We start from the raw sequence: 15,966 nt of genomic DNA on the forward strand, positions 1-15,966 counted from the left end.
GTGGATGTGAGGGGGGAGAGAGAGACGAGGGAAGGAGGTTAAATGAAGAGGGGAGGAAAGTTGAGCCCATGTGGCACAAAGGAGGGAAGAGAGAAGATTAATCCCTGTTCACGGTGCAAACGGGAGTCCAGATGGCCCCTGTGCAAGGACAATCCGAACAAAGACAGTTTTTGCAAAGAGTGACCAGTAGAGCGGAAATGGTGTGAGACCAGGGTGTCATTGTCGAGTCGAATGTCTTGGAGGAGTTACGCGAACCAGTCAGCCAAGCAGCGTCCATTTGCCCGAGAGCAGGAGATGCAGTAGATGACATTGGTAGAAGTGCAGGTGAAGGAGTCAATGATGTGATAAGGTCGATGATGGGTTATTTATACATACATATATATATACATATATTTACGTGTATATGTATTATATATATATATATACATACATATATATATATATGTGAGTGTGTGTGTACATACATGTATATATCATCTTCATCATTTAACATTAGTCTTCCATGCTGGCATATGTATATGTATGTATGTTCTTGTGTGTGCCTTCATTAGGTATTTCATGAAGATTCTAAAAGAGCATCATTGCCATACAGGCTAGGGTGTTCATTTCCAGTCTTCAGTGAAAAACATATCTGGCCATAGGGAAATATTACCTTGCTTGGAAACTGGTGAGGGTTGGTAACAGGAAGGGCATTTGGCCATAGAAAATCTGCCTAACCCGTCATCCCCTGGTGAAAGGAGCAGTCTGCAAGAGTCCTGTGCCCTTGCCACTTAAAAAGCATTTGTGCTTGTTGTACATAAAAGTGCCCAGCATACAGTGTAAAATGGGCATCCAGCTGTAGAAACCATACCAAATCAGACTGGAGCCTGGTGCAGCTCTCCAGCTCTGGTCAAAAAATCCAACCCATGCCAGCATGGAAAACAGATGTTAAATGATGATGATGATATATAAGTGTGTGTGTGTGTGTATATCTTTGTGTCTGTGTTTGTCGCCCATCACTACTTGACAACCAGTGTTAGTTTGTTTATGTCCATGTAACTTAGCTGTTTAGCATTAAGAGACTGACAGGATATGTATCAGGCTTTAAAAAAAAATAGATACTAGGGTTGATTCATTGAACTAAAAGTTCTTCAAGGCAGTGCTCCAGCATGGCCACAGTCTAATGATTGAAACATAAAAAAAAAAAAATAAGATACAACTTTTCATTGCATATGTGGAAGCAACAAAAACTTTTTAGGGGATATTTCTCTCCAAATCATTTATCTTTTAATTGTTTCAGTCTTTGGATTGTGGCCATGCTGGGACATTATCTCAAAGGGTTCAGTTGAACAAATTGATCCCAGTTTATTTTTCTTAAGCCTTGTACTCATTCTGTTGTTCTTTTTTTGCTGAACCGCAAAGTTAGGAGAGTGTAAACAAACCACCTTCAGTTATTAAGTGGTGGTGGAATAACAACCATACACACACAAGCATGTACTAGTGTAGCTAGGACAGGGCGGTAGGAGTGACTCTTTTCATCTTGTTACAGGCTATTGCTGTAGGCAACATGTATTTTTTGTGGTGTTTGGGGGCGGCAAATGGAAGGGCAACCTGGGTGGCACACACTCTAGCTATGCTAGTTCACACATGCACAAAACAGGCTTCTTTCAGTTTTCATTGGGCAAATTCACTCACAAGGCATTGGTTGGCCCAGGGCTCTAGTAGAAGGAATTTGCCCAAAGTATTACACATTGAGACTGAACCTGAAACCATTGATACTAGGGTTATAATTATGGGTGACATTTTCATTTGACACCGCTAGAAAAAAAATCCCATTTTCCGTAGCGGTGTCGTATGAAATTGTCACCCATAATTATAACCCTAGTATCGATCTATTGCATTTCAATTTGTTTTAGGGTTAGGGGTGGGGGAAGGGTATCTTTTTTCTTCGCAAATGTAAATAGACCCAATCTGTTTCTTAAAGGAGGGACATATTCATACAGCACGGAATGCTTTCACCCCAAATGGACTCCAGCGGTTGGTTAAAATTGCCGAAATGCTCGATTTTAAAGTGGAAATATCTTACAAACTATAGAATTTTCTCAATAAAGCCAAGAAAAAATGATGTTTTATAAACACATTCTACCAGTATACAAAGTTTAAAAGTGTTTAGTTAACAAGAAATTGTGTTGACATATGCCGTTCAAAAGGAAAAGATCCAAGCTTTGTAAGTCACTGGTGAATGAGTGTATGGTTGAGAGGACCCTTTAATCTTCTCTTGTCAAGGAAAAGACAATTTCTCTAGTGTTGATTCCATGATAAAATGCACTCAAATGTGCCCTATAAAGAGGTTAGTTACAGGCAAGTCATTCAACCATAGAAACTAAGGCAAAAGTGAAACATACAACCCATCCGAGGGACTCAAAAACAATTTGTGGATCAGAGAGCACATCGCATACAAGGCAATCATTATGAAAATAAATAAAAATGGAATTCTGGTTTAAGCACCTCGTGTAACTCCTCACAACTGAAAAAAATATTTTGGAATTTTCAGAAAATTTTGTGAATTTGTGTTCTACACATGGGAATTCATACAAATATGAAAAAAAAAAAAAAGAAATTAAAAAAAAATTTTTCGAATTTAACAAAAAAAAATTATTTTAATTTTTCGAATTTTTCTTTAAAATCAGAAGTGTAAAATATGGACAGTCCGAATTCTTTGGCTAAATCCCAGCAATGGACCATAAAATGTGTTTTTGGGGAGAAAGTTATCGAAAACCATCAATACGTCAGAATGACAAAGAAACGAGGAAGGTATCAGGTGGTCGTGACATGCGCTAAAAATAACAGCCGTTTAATCACAAAAGATTCACATAATCGTATGAATTCCCGTGTATAGAACATAAATTCACCAAGATTTTCTGAAAATTTCAAAAAATAAAAAGCGAGGGGTTATATGAGGTGCTTAAACCAGAATTCCGCCAAAATAAAATACTGATAGATTGTTGATAATACTGCACTCTTATCTAGAATAGTATTACTATCTACATGCAGATGTCTTAGACCGAATCCACCAAAAAAGTCAACTGACTGATTAATATGAACTCGCCCGCTACCACTCTGACCCAGAGACATTTTGTCTCCTCACTCCCTTTTCTATTGCTATTCAAAGTGGTTTATGCTCCTTACAACGAGCTGATCTTGTACCAGCAAGTTCTACACGGGCCCTTCAGTCTCTCCCTCTCTCCTTATCCATAATGTGCTCTGTCCTAATCACATTGTCCATTCTTTCTCTCACACAACATCTGTTCTCTGGAATTGCTTTCCTGTACGTGTTAATGATACTATTTAGCACCCAGATTAGCAATGATCGAGTCGACCAATGATCAGAGATACTCTAACTATGATCAGCTCTCAAAGAGTGCACCTAAAGTTACATTTATCTAATGTGTTCCTATATATATTTTAAGAGGGCAGCGTGTGGTATGAGATTTTACTGCTATTTCTAGCAGGTCACGTGGCCACATAAGGGCTCATCTATGCTCAAGTTTTTCAAGCAATCATCAGGTGTTTAGAGGAACGTTAATTAATCCCTTCCAAAACATTTTCTTTTAAAGAAAGAAAGCCTGCTGGAAAAAAAAAAAAAAGTTTTTTTTAGATGATCTGAGCCAAAAGCAGTGGTAAACAAACTCCCGATGGGCTTGGTTGGTGACAGTTTCGCAATTTTTCACAATCTCATATCTGTTTTCTTATAATTCCGAAACTGTATGCCAATGGAAGAAACTGACATTTCTTGCAGCGAGTTGGTAGGAATAGTTAAGTAGCAGAATTTTAAAAAAAGGCATCGATATTTCTGATTATGTCAGCGATGCTCAACTTTGATTGTCATCGTTTCTGGATCATAAAACAGTTTAAAATTATAGTATTCGCTTAAATTCCCAGGGTTTTAAGGAGCGTGGAACCACTTCTTCGCCAATATATTTTCCAGGTCTACACTGACCCCGAGAAGTAACGCTTGTCAGGGCCCCATCTTTCGGTTAAAAGCATGTAACCACCCAAGCCAGTGTAGGTTGAAATCAAGGGATGCAATGTGGTAGCAATGAACTATTTCGGCAGATGAACTTATTGAATTAACGGCGAATGTCACTTGATGTTAAGCGGATGAACGGAAAACGGATTATTAACGGCCAAGATCAACCCGTTCATTTAGCGAACCACTGTTTTCATCTGTAGTCGTGGCGTGCACAGATGAAATATTTCAGCAAGCGAAAGACAAATGTGACTAATACCCAGGTCAGACATTCGCGCCTCATCGATGCATGTCCGGTATGAAAGAGTTACATTTGTTCGAGCAAGTCGCCCGACCTGGATGGATACACAACAGCTTCCACTGAAAACAGACAAATAGTTCTTCCATATATATCAGTGATGATCAATTACTAAAGGGCGATAATTTAAAAGTTTATTCAACAAAGTTTGTTACGTTTGTAACGAGGTGGCGCTGTAGTCCGTACAAAAGCACCAATCAGATATTTAAATGTTGTTGAGGCGTCATATTTGAATGTTTTCCAGTTTATCATGATTTATTAAATGGTGAGTTTACCTTATTTAGCTTTATAAGGTTATCGAATCTATTTACAAAATCGGAATGAATTTTCATGAAACAGTATCTTCATTTCATATTGTAATCTAATAACTTATTTTCTTTGTTGCTGATTCTTTTGTAGTCATTAAATTAAAAAAAAAAAAGATGAATGGCAAGCCGTCGATGGCTCGAACTATTTAGCTATAAGTACTTTTTGTTCTTATTAATTAAGCATTTAATGTTTACTACGTTCAGAAAATTCATTCTCTAGTCATTTTCTTTTCAAACTCCACCCGTCTAACACCCGTGGACATACTTACTCCTTTTCAAACTCCAGAAGCATGTATTCTGACTCATACATTGTTCGCTTTCCAGACATTTGTACATAACTGCATATACTTTATACGCACTTTCTGACAAGTTGTGGTATACCTGAGCACTGTATACAATAATTTCCTTATTATTATTATTATAAAGTATTCTCTATCCCTACACTATTCTTAAATAATACTCGATTGTTAGAATTAAAGACCATCTTATATTTGAAAATATTTTACTTAAGTTATCAAGTATTGTTTCAGAATCGTTTTTTGTTAATTATTCTTTTCAAATATTTTGAACATTTCAAATTTATTTATTGATGTCTACCTGTTAAAGTCAAGTCAACATGTATTTCTCGTCTAATATTGAACTATGGAAATTTTAGCAAGTTTTTTTTAAAGATTTGACATCGTTAATTTGAATATTTTAATTAGCATTTTCATGTATCTAAGAATATGTTATGAACTTCCATATAAAGTACACTCTAAACTTATATTTACGTTGCTTTTCGAAACTACCCAATCGTGTAACTGTTAAAATTCGGTCTATCTGCATAAATGTCAAAATAAATTCAGGTCATATGGAAATTATTCTTGGTATCAGACGTGGAATATCAAAATAAACGTTTTTTTAAAATATATATGACGAATACTCGCAGAGCACTTATTGACGTAATTCTTATGGGAGATAAACTACATTTTATCTCATAAGTAATTATTTCTTTATTTTACTTCCTAACATCGTATATATAATTTCAAAATACTTCGGGAACGTTATAAGTAATTAGTGCTCTAGAAGTTGTGTAAATTATTGAGTTCTGAGTTAGTGGCTGTGTGGTAAGTAGCTTACCACACATGGTTCCGCGTTCATTCCCACTGTGTGGCACCTTGGGAAAGTGTCTTCTACTATACCCTCGGGCCGACCAAAGCCTTGTGAGTAGATTTGGTAGACGGAAACTGAAAGAAGCCAGTCGTATATATGTATGTGTCTGTGTTTGTCCTCCCAACATCGCTTGACAACCGATGCTGGTGTGTTTACGTCCCCGTAACTAAGCGATTCGGCAAAAGAGACCGATAGAATAAGTACTAGACTTACAAAGTCCTGGGGTCGATTTGCTCGACTAAAAGGTGGTGCTCCAGGATGGCCGCAGTCAAATGACTGAAACAAATAAAAGAATGAAAGAGTAAGGGTTGATTGATAAAACAAGTACCAGTCTACTAGTACTTGAAGATTGACTCAGCATCTCTGAAACCAACGAAAGGATAAGTGCAGTCTTTCATTTTGTTACTTCATGGCACTATATTTACCACATTTTGAAACATATTGTAGAATGTTTTAATTTATTGAATTCTATAGAAATTCTTTGTTAGTTCTTTATCACATGGTATCCATAACATGTAATCAGTGGAATCAAGTCCAACCTCTTTGGGATAAAGAAAAGTTTATCCTTATTCCAGATTGGTGCAAGTCATGTAGTTTATGTTCCAGCTTGAACATCTGTATGCAAAACAGTTGTTATGGGAAGATTGGGAAAAGTGTTTAGTGTGGATTCTAGGAGTTGAGATATTAAGAATTTGTTCCATTCTCACCCTAAATTTAAGGCTTCTTAATTTGCACCAGCCAATCACAATCAACAAACGTTTAATTTATAGACAGCAATAGGCAAATTCATTACATGTAAAATTAGCTAGATAATCTGGTTGATGTTGCACTTAATCTTCTGGTACTTTTCTTCTTAGAGCTTATATAATTTGCATATGAAAATCTTTCAGTGTACGTGTTCTTTAGTATGTATGTGAAGGCGCGTGGCTTAGTGGTTAGGGGCATTTGACTCATGATCGTAAGGTCGTGGGTTCAATTCCCGGCAGCGCGTTGTGTCCTTGAGTAAGACACTTTATTTCACGTTGCTCCAGTCCACTCAGCTGGCAAAAATGAGTAGTACCTGTATTTCAAAGGGCCAGCCTTGTCACACACTGTCACGCTGAATCTCCTCAAGAACTACGTTAAGAGTACATGTGTTTGTGGAGTGCTCAGCTACTTACATGATAATTTCATGAGCAAGCTGTTCCGTTGATCGTATCAGCTGGGACTCTCGTCGTCGCAACTGACGGAGTGCTCCCCTTTAGTATGTCCAGTCAGTAAACTTTGAACATGTTTGGACCATGTTATTTATTTTAATTATTTTTGAAATATTTGAAGCTTTTCTGTCAAGGGAGCCTCTACATGTTCATTCACCTTGATAGAGATAGTAGACAAAATTCAAAAACAAGAAAAAGAAGGAAATGTTGGTTAATGTAGCCCTGGCTACACTGAAAAGATAGATAAGATGGTTACTTCTGGACTCCTTTGATCATAGGTCTAATGGATTAGAGCTGATTTGGGAGAGAAGAACTTCCGAACACTATGTAATCCCACCACACATTTTGATGTACCAATTTATGAAAAAACATTGTGAACAGTTAAAAGAAATTTGGTTGTGTTGCAAATAGTGTTGATAGATTTTTGTTGATATCAACTTTCTAGAAGCATTGAACAGTAATTGATGACGCATTTGGTTTTTGCCATTTCAAATATCCGAGAAAACGTTAAAAAAAAAAGCAGGTGTTAATTTTTGTTACCATCAATTATCTTGGTCTCTCTCTTGTTGTAAATGACAGATGAGGGTTCCACAGTTTCTTGCTGAACAACCTGCATAGATGATTCATTTTTATAATGATCAAATGTTTGTGCTGTACATTAGCTCCCACTCTCAAATTGACATGGCCTGTACAGGTACACGATGTGCCGCACATCCTGTGAAAGTGATTAAAAGTGCAACATGAAATGCAGTGTTTTGCTCAAGAACATAATGCACTTCCTTGCCTAGAAATCAAAATAATGATCTCACAATCATGAGTGCAACTCCCTAACTACTAGTCCATGTGCATTCTAGTATCTATGGGATGATAAAATAATGAAAGGAAATTTGTATTGCCCTGTAAATTATAAATATTTCATTAATGTGTCATTCTTCATTATTATCTATGTTAATATTTACATTTTACTTTTTCTTCAGATTCTCGATACACATTAGCTAGAAAGTAAATCTCAGAACAAGCCACTGAATATGACGAATAACACAGGGGTAAAAGTAGTTGTTCGTGTTCGACCATTATCTTCAAAAGAAAATGAGGGTTCAACTAGGACTGTGGTCGAGGCCATAAATGACCATATCCTGGTATTTGATCCTGCCGATGATAGATGTGAAATAAATGGTATGTCAACTTCGAAATTTGTGCGAGGAGATATTACAAGACGACGGAACAAAAACTTAACTTTTGCATTTGATCATGTGTTTGGTCCAGAGAGTTCGAATGTCGAAATATATGAACACACAAGTAAAGTAATACTTGATGGATTACTTAATGGTTACAATTGTTCAGGTAAGTTGGTTTCTTTTTCTGTTTTCTCAAAGGTGAGAATAAGCTGTTAAAGTTGTCTAAATGAAGCATTTAAACTGGACATCATCATCATTTAATGTCTGTTTTCCATGCTGGCATGAGTCGGATGGTCTGATCAAAGCTGGTGAGCTGCAACTAGGTGTGGTTTTTACAGCTGGATGCCCTTCCTAATACCAACCACTTAAGTGTGAGATGGGTGCTTTTAATGTAGCACTGGCATGAGTGCTTTCACATGGCACCTGCATGTGTGATTTTTATGTGGCATTGGCTCAAGGTTTCTGCAGTGGCCTTAACACATCCGCTGTGGAGTACGGATTTTCTTTGTGTACAGCAAAGTACCAGGCATCTTGGTCCTTTGACATCTTGTCTGAAAGGTTCAGCATTGATTTATTTGACTTTACATCAGTCTCAACGAAAATATTTAAAAGAATAAAAATTATAAAAACACCTAAAAGTCAATACTGGAGGAGAAAAACAAATTAAATACGCGGGAAGATATGTTCAAACCATTTATTAAAACAGATATGAACTGATAAATTTTTTAAAATGTTTTGTTATGCTGTTTTTCCTTTAAGTTGCATGTCTTGGAACCAATTGCCAACATAAGTTGAGGTATGTCTAGTTTTATATATCTACATATATATATATTTATATATGGAGCTCCTCTATGCTGATGACCTTGCTCTAATTGCTGAGTCACTACAAGAACTAGAGAAAAAGTTTTAGGTGTGGAAGCAAGGATTAGAATTGAAGGGCCTTAGAGTTAACCTAGCTAAAACCAAAGTCTTAATAAGTAAGAAGGCAGACAAACCACAAATCCCTTCAGGTAGATGGCCCTGCTCAATCTGTAGAAAAGGCGTAGGTAGAAACTCCATAAGATGTACCCAGTGTAAGCTATGGACACATAAGAGGTGCAACAATATCAAAGGAAGACTAACTGGGAAGATTGTTTTTGTATGTGGCAGATGTTCAGGAGCAATAAACACTGAAAATGTGCAGAGAACAGCTGTCACATTCCAAGGAGAAAAACTACAGATATCTTCTGTTACATAGGTGACCAAGCCAGTAGCGGGGGTGGATGCTCTGAAAGTGTAGCTGCTAGAATAAGAATATCCTGGGCTAAGTTCAGAGACCTACCTCTGCTGGTGACAAAGGGCCTCTCACTCAGAGTAAAAGGTAGACTGTATGATACGTGTATGAACAGCCATGCTACATATATGTGTGTGTGTGTGATTATATATATTTATATATATATATATATATATATATATATACACACACATACATACATACATACATGTGTATGCGAGAGTTTAGTGGGTGCTTTTTATGTGCCACCGGCACGAGGGCCAGTCAGGCAGTACTGGCATTGGCCATACTCAAATGGTGCTTTTTACGAGCCACCAGCACAGGTGCCATCTGTCATCGGCCACGACAAGAACTTCACTTGCTTTAACAGGTCTTTGCAAGTGCTGTTTATTGCCCAGTGATTGAAGGGAGCTCTTAAATGGACTGGTTATGCTGCACTGGCATAGCCCACAGTTACAGTCTCACTTCGCTTGCCAGGTTTTCTCAAGTACAGCATATCTCCAAAGGACTTGGTGAAGTCCAACATTCCATCCCAGGTCTTGGGTCTGTATGTATATATATATATTCAATTTTGGGGGATTAATCAATATGTGGGTATTTTATTTCAGATAATACAAAAATAACCTAATGAATATATCTGACAGTAAACTCATGGTATCAGTTTGCACATCACAAAATAATACTTAAAGGATATAACCAAAATTACCAGCAGGGTATATAATATACTTCATTAATTATATCCTACTTTAGTTAATACTTATATTTATTAAATATAAGTATTAACTTAAAGCACCTACTACGCTCTTGCATACACATGCATGACACTCTACTGCAGACTACCTCGTTGACGAACGACAGAGACCTTCCCTTTGTGGCTGGTGACTTCAATGGTCACGTTGGACGACATGCTGGGGGCTTCCATGGTGTACATGGAGGTTATGGCTATGGTTCCCGCAACGAGGAGGGAACCAGGCTGCTGGAGTTCTGCGATGCAAATAATCTTATGGTTTGCAACACTAACTTCAGGAAACCTACCAGCCATCTAGTCACCTACCGATCGGACCAACATACCAGCCAAATTGACTACATCCTTGTCAGGCATAGGGAGAGATGGCTGCTTATAAATGCCAAAACCCTCCCAGGCGAAGAATGTACCCCGCAACATAGACTGGTAGTTAGTGACTTTAGGATCGGGACTAAGAGGACAACCATAAGACGACCAACATGGAGAAGAAGGATCTGGAAGCTTAAAGATCCTGCGAATGGACAGAGATTTAGGGACATGTTACTTGAAGCCTTTGACGGAGTAGAGGGGAATAGAGTATCTCATGGGGTAGAAGGCAACTGGACGTTTCTAAGGGACAACCTGCTGAGAGCCACTGACCAGATCTGTGGCTGGTGCAAAGTCCCCTCTCGTCCCAAGGTAACGTGGTGGTGGAACAATGTTGTAGACAAGTCAGTAGCGGGGGCGGGTGTGCTGAAAGTGTAAATGCTAGAGTAAGAATAGCTTGGGCAAAGTTCAGAGAGCTCTTACCTCTGCTGGTGACAAAAGGCCTCTCGCTCAGAGTAAAAGGCAGACTGTATGACGCGTGTGTACGAACAGCCATGCTACATGGCAGTGATACATGGGCCATGACTGCTGAGGATATGCATAAGCTCGCAAGAAATGAAGCCAGTATGCTCCGATGGATGTGTAATGTCAGTGTTCATACTCGACAGAGTGTATGTACCTTGAGAGAAAAGCTGGACCTAAGAAGCATCAGATGTGGTGTGCAAGAGAGACGTTTGCGCTGGTATGGTCATGTGGCGAGAATGGATGAAGATAACTGTGTGAAAAAGTGCCACACCCTAGCGGTTGAGGGAACCTGTGGAAGAGGCAGACCCAGGAAAACCTGGGACGAGGTGGTGAAGCACGACCTTCGAACTTTAGGTCTCACTGAGGAGATGACTAGAGACTGAGACCTATGGAAGTATGCTGTGCGTGAGAAGACTCGGCAGGACTAGTAAGACCATTACCCATTGCCTCTACCTGGGATGTAGCCAGTCGACTTATGCATACCTTTCCTTCTTGGGACACAAAACTCCACTTGTGAAGACCCGTTGAGGCAAGTGGAAATCAAAATCAAATCAAATCAAATCAAATCAGAAATCAGAACCAAAATCAAAGTCGATCAATGGAAATTGCAGCTGCGATACCAGTGCCGGTGACACGTAAGCGTACCATCCGATAGTGGCTGTGGCCAGCGCCGCCCCGACTGGCCTCCGTGCCGGTGGCATCTAAAAAGCACCATCCAATCGTGGCCGTTGCCAGCCTCGCGTGGCACGTAAAAAGCACCACCTGACCGTGTCCGTTGCCAGCGCCGCCCTGACTGGCCTCCGTGCAGGTGGCACGTAAAAAGCACCATCCGATCGTGGCCGTTGCCAGCCTTGCCTGGCCCCTGTGCCGGTGGCATGTAAAAAGCACCATCCGTCTGTGGCCATTTGCCAGCCCCGTCTGGCACCTGTGCGGGTGGCATGTAAAAAGCACCCACTACACTCACGGAGTGGTTGGCGTTAGGAAGGGCATCCAGTCGTAGAAACACTGCCAGATCAGACTGGGCCTGGTGTAGCCTTCTGGCTTCCCAGACCCCAGTTAAACCGTCCAACCCATGCTAGCATGGAAAGCGGATGCTAAATGATGGTGATGATGATATATATAAAAACACATGCATAAAAAAAATCTACTTCTTGATCTCTCACTTGGACTTTTTCTCTGCAAATCTCGGGGCTGTCAGTGACAACTTGACTTGACAGCATTCACCCAGGGTGGGTTGAGCTGGCTTCATTCATCTTCAATGCTGCATCTCTCAAATGCCGACCAGGCCTGGTGATTTGAGGCTAACAACCGCGTGATCTCCAACCACTCTTTATTCCAGTGGCGAACGCTGTAGATATGGCGGCCTAGGTTCGGTTCTAGATCAGCCTTGACTGTCATCAGCCAGGTTTTTCGTTGTCCACCACATCGCTTTCGCCAACCTTGAAGGGGAGGTGGGGCAGTTGCTTCGTAGATGAATTCTCCTGATTGACAACGGAGGGCATGACCCAGCCAATGCAGATGTCTTGTTAGGATGACTTGTTGGAGGGAGGTGATTCTGCACTGGTGTCGCACCGAATTGTTGGAGACAAAGTGATGCCATCAGACACGAAGGATGCGGCATAGACAGAGGTGATCGAAGGATTCTAGTTGCTTAATATCTTCCAACCTCATTGGCCATGACTCGCTGCCGTAAAGGAGAATCGCTTGCACTAGTGCTCGGTAGATCTGTACTTTGGTGGTGCGTCGGATCTCAGATCTTGACCAGAGTCATGCACTGAGTCGGTTGAAGGCTTGGTGAGCGAGGTCGATTCGTGTTTTAATGTCAGCCTCACCTTGACCTGTAGCTGTAATGATGGCGCCAAGGTATTTGAAACTCAACCTCTTCAAGAATATCACCATTGAGGACAATGGGTGTTTTGTCTGGTGGGGCAAAACCGGCTGTGAGGATTTTGGTCTTTGAGGCATTGACTTTCATACCAATCTGCGATGCAACACGCTGGAGCTCATTGATAGCAAACTGGACGTCATCAAATGTTTCGCCAAGTATCACAATGTCATCTGTGTAGTCTAGATCCTTGATGGAAAAGTTGTGACCAACCGTGATACCGGGGAACTCCCTGTGGTGATCCAGTCGATGGCGTAATTGAAAAGAGTTGGCGAAAGAACACATCCTTGCTGAACGCCAGACCGTATTTTGAAGGGTTCCGACACTTCACCATACACGCGTACGCGGGATCTTGTTGAGCGGTAATAAGCTTTGGTAAGATTGAGAAGTTTAGGTGGGATACCATCTGCCTGCATGACCTTCAAGAGGGTGTCATGATCGACGGAGTCGAATGCAGCAGCAAAATCAACAAAGCAGATGACTGTCAGTGACAAGCATGATGAGAGGTTTCACCAGGACATTCTGAACATAGAAACTGGTACCAAGGGAAGTCGAGCTTTTCTATGTTGGCTGGTTATTGTTGGTCACTAAAATGGGATGTTACTGAAAGACTCGTCATAATTGGTAAATACTCCCACTTAATTCTTTCATACTTACGATTAGAGAAATTGTTACTTTTGTTTGTTGACTTGAGTTCAAATGCTGCTGAGGGTAACTTCACCTTTCATTACCTCTGAGGTTGATTACATACAAATCAGTCATGTACTGTATTTGATATAATCAAGTATACTCGTCAGTATAATTTAAGGCTTTTTGTCTATTTGATAAACATTATTTATTGTTTATTCATTCCTGATGTAGCTTAATTTAATGTTGTCATTAGAGAGGCTATTTTAACGTAGATGCCTTTTGTTTCCTCTATGTAGGCATTGACTATGGGAAAATTTCATCAGATGCACAAGCACTATCTGAAATGCAATACTTACCTTCTAAAGAAAATGTGAGGCAAAGTTGTTTAAAACCAGGAGCTGAAACTGGGTCACTAGAATAGACCACTAAGAATCTATCTCTACTTGGTATCAAGGCAACTTTCATGTATTGGTTGGCTAATCCTGCAAATTAAAACATTTGTACATGTTTTATAGTATGTTATTTTTCTACTGCTAGTTTAAGAAAAAAAAAAAGCACCTCATCTGCTGATGTAACAGACAGCTAAAAATACCTATTTATTTAGAAATGGCACTCTCTAATCATTTCTTGGTCTAATTAAGTAATTTTCCTTAGAATTACTTTCCAAATACAGTAATCCCTCGCCATGTTGCGGTTTATTATTTAAGCTTTTCTCATTTCCTCCATGGTATTCGTTGTGCATTTATATATACAAATTATCAGAAAAAAAAAATTACAGTTTCTACTTCGGATTTTCACTTATCGCAGGGTGTTTTGGAATGTAACACCTGCAATAGTCAAGGGTTTACTGTATGATGTTCTATAACCCAAAAAAATATTGTTAAAAAATGTTAGGCGTAAGCATGGTTGTGTGGTTAAGAAGTTTGCTTCTTAGTTACCCAGTTCTGGGTTCAGTCAAACAATATTGCACCTTGGGCAAGTATCTTCCATCATAGTCTTAGGTTGACTAATTGCTTGTCAGTGAAATTTTGTAGATGGAAACTGTGGAAGCCTGTTATCTGAGTACTTGTGTATGTATTGTTTTTGTTTAAATCAGTTTGCAAACAGAAATACCTTGTGCTATATGCTATTTAAGGCAGCAAACTGGCTGAAACGTTAGCGGTATTTTGTCTGTCTTTATGCTCTGAGTTCAAATTCTGCTGAGGTCGACTTTGCCTTTCATCCTTTCAGGGTCAATAAATTAAGTACCAGTTATGCACTGGGGTCGATGTAATCGACTTAATTCCTTGTTTGTCCCCTCTATGTTTAGCCCTTTGTGGACAATAAAGAAATAAGAAATACCTTGTGCTATATCCCTGAAGAAAGTTAACTCAATAAGTTGGTGAATTTAGTTGTTTAGCCTTTTGATAAAATAAGTTCTGGCAGGGGTGCTAGTGATATAATTGACTGAAACCACTAAAAGAATATGTTATACCAACTTAATTGAACATTCTTTCCATGATTTAGTATTTGAAATTGTCATTCTAGCTCTTACAGCAATTCTTCCATTCAAGTAACCATATTTTTATCTAAACAATTATACAATAACTGACAATAGAATGAGTAAAAGGAAGCAACCTGTATGGGTTTGCATGCCTTGCTTGAGTTATGTATGTTTATGGATTTTTATAGAGGATGGGATATCAGACTCTGTCTTTATATTTAATAAATATCTGTGCTTTATTTAATAAATATCTATGCACAGAATGGAGGAAGTTTTGTGGAATGCTTGTGAAGCAGAGATATTCAACCTACTGGAGATGGGTTTCTGAAAGATGGTCAACCTGTGCCTGAAAATCATCTGTGTGATACAGATATTGGTTTGACCTGATCTTGTCAATGGCTGCGAGTTGGTTAGCTGTGTTTCAAAAGAACACTGTGTGCTTGTTTTTTAGATTGAGAGATGATGTGTAAACTTAATGCATAGTGCTCTATGGAGTCATTATTGTCAGTACTGAGAACCTACTGTTTTGGTCATGCATGACTGATTAGCATGGAGTCAACTCATGAATACACTCCAATCCTTAGTCCACACTATATGGTCTTCTTACTCTACTTTTTCTGCTGCCTCTAAAATGGCCTCTGTCTATGAAAGCATGCTAGTTGAGCTCCACTTTTTCCATGACAAATTTATTGCAAATATTGTCTTCTCCAACTTTTTCTTCCTGTATTGTCAATCATCCCTGGTCAAATTTTTCTTGGAGTTGTTCATGGTAAAACATCAATTTCACCAGTCTTTGAGGACCTGTGAAAGTCAGAGGTATAGCTCTTCTTCCTTTGATAGTTTTATTTATTTTTTTTTCAAATAAAAAAAAATTCTTTTGAAGACAAATTGGATCATCAAAGCAGACCTTGCATTGCTTTCTGGTCTATGATCTTGGACAGGCTTCAGACTGCAACTGGCCTGTGTATTGCAACTATT

At 39.2% G+C, this 15,966-nt stretch overlaps 1 protein-coding gene across 3 annotated transcripts in view; it reads left to right on the top strand.

Moving 5' to 3' along the window:
• The first annotated feature begins 4,242 nt into the window (after positions 1 to 4,242).
• The window catches only part of LOC115213511 (kinesin-like protein KIF18A), a 61,633-nt gene continuing 49,909 nt past the window's right edge, over positions 4,243 to 15,966 (top strand). For all 3 annotated transcript variants that reach the window (XR_004999653.1, XM_029782520.2, XM_036503852.1), the window contains exons 1-2: positions 4,243 to 4,572; positions 7,941 to 8,307. Coding sequence is in view for 2 of the 3 variants with exons in the window: in XM_029782520.2 (XP_029638380.1) it covers positions 7,992 to 8,307 (316 nt within the window). In the remaining variant the exon portion in view is untranslated. The remainder of the gene's footprint in view (positions 4,573 to 7,940; positions 8,308 to 15,966) is intronic.

Source organism: Octopus sinensis, linkage group LG6, assembly GCF_006345805.1.
Source record: "Octopus sinensis linkage group LG6, ASM634580v1, whole genome shotgun sequence".
Classification (NCBI taxonomy): domain Eukaryota; kingdom Metazoa; phylum Mollusca; class Cephalopoda; order Octopoda; family Octopodidae; genus Octopus; species Octopus sinensis.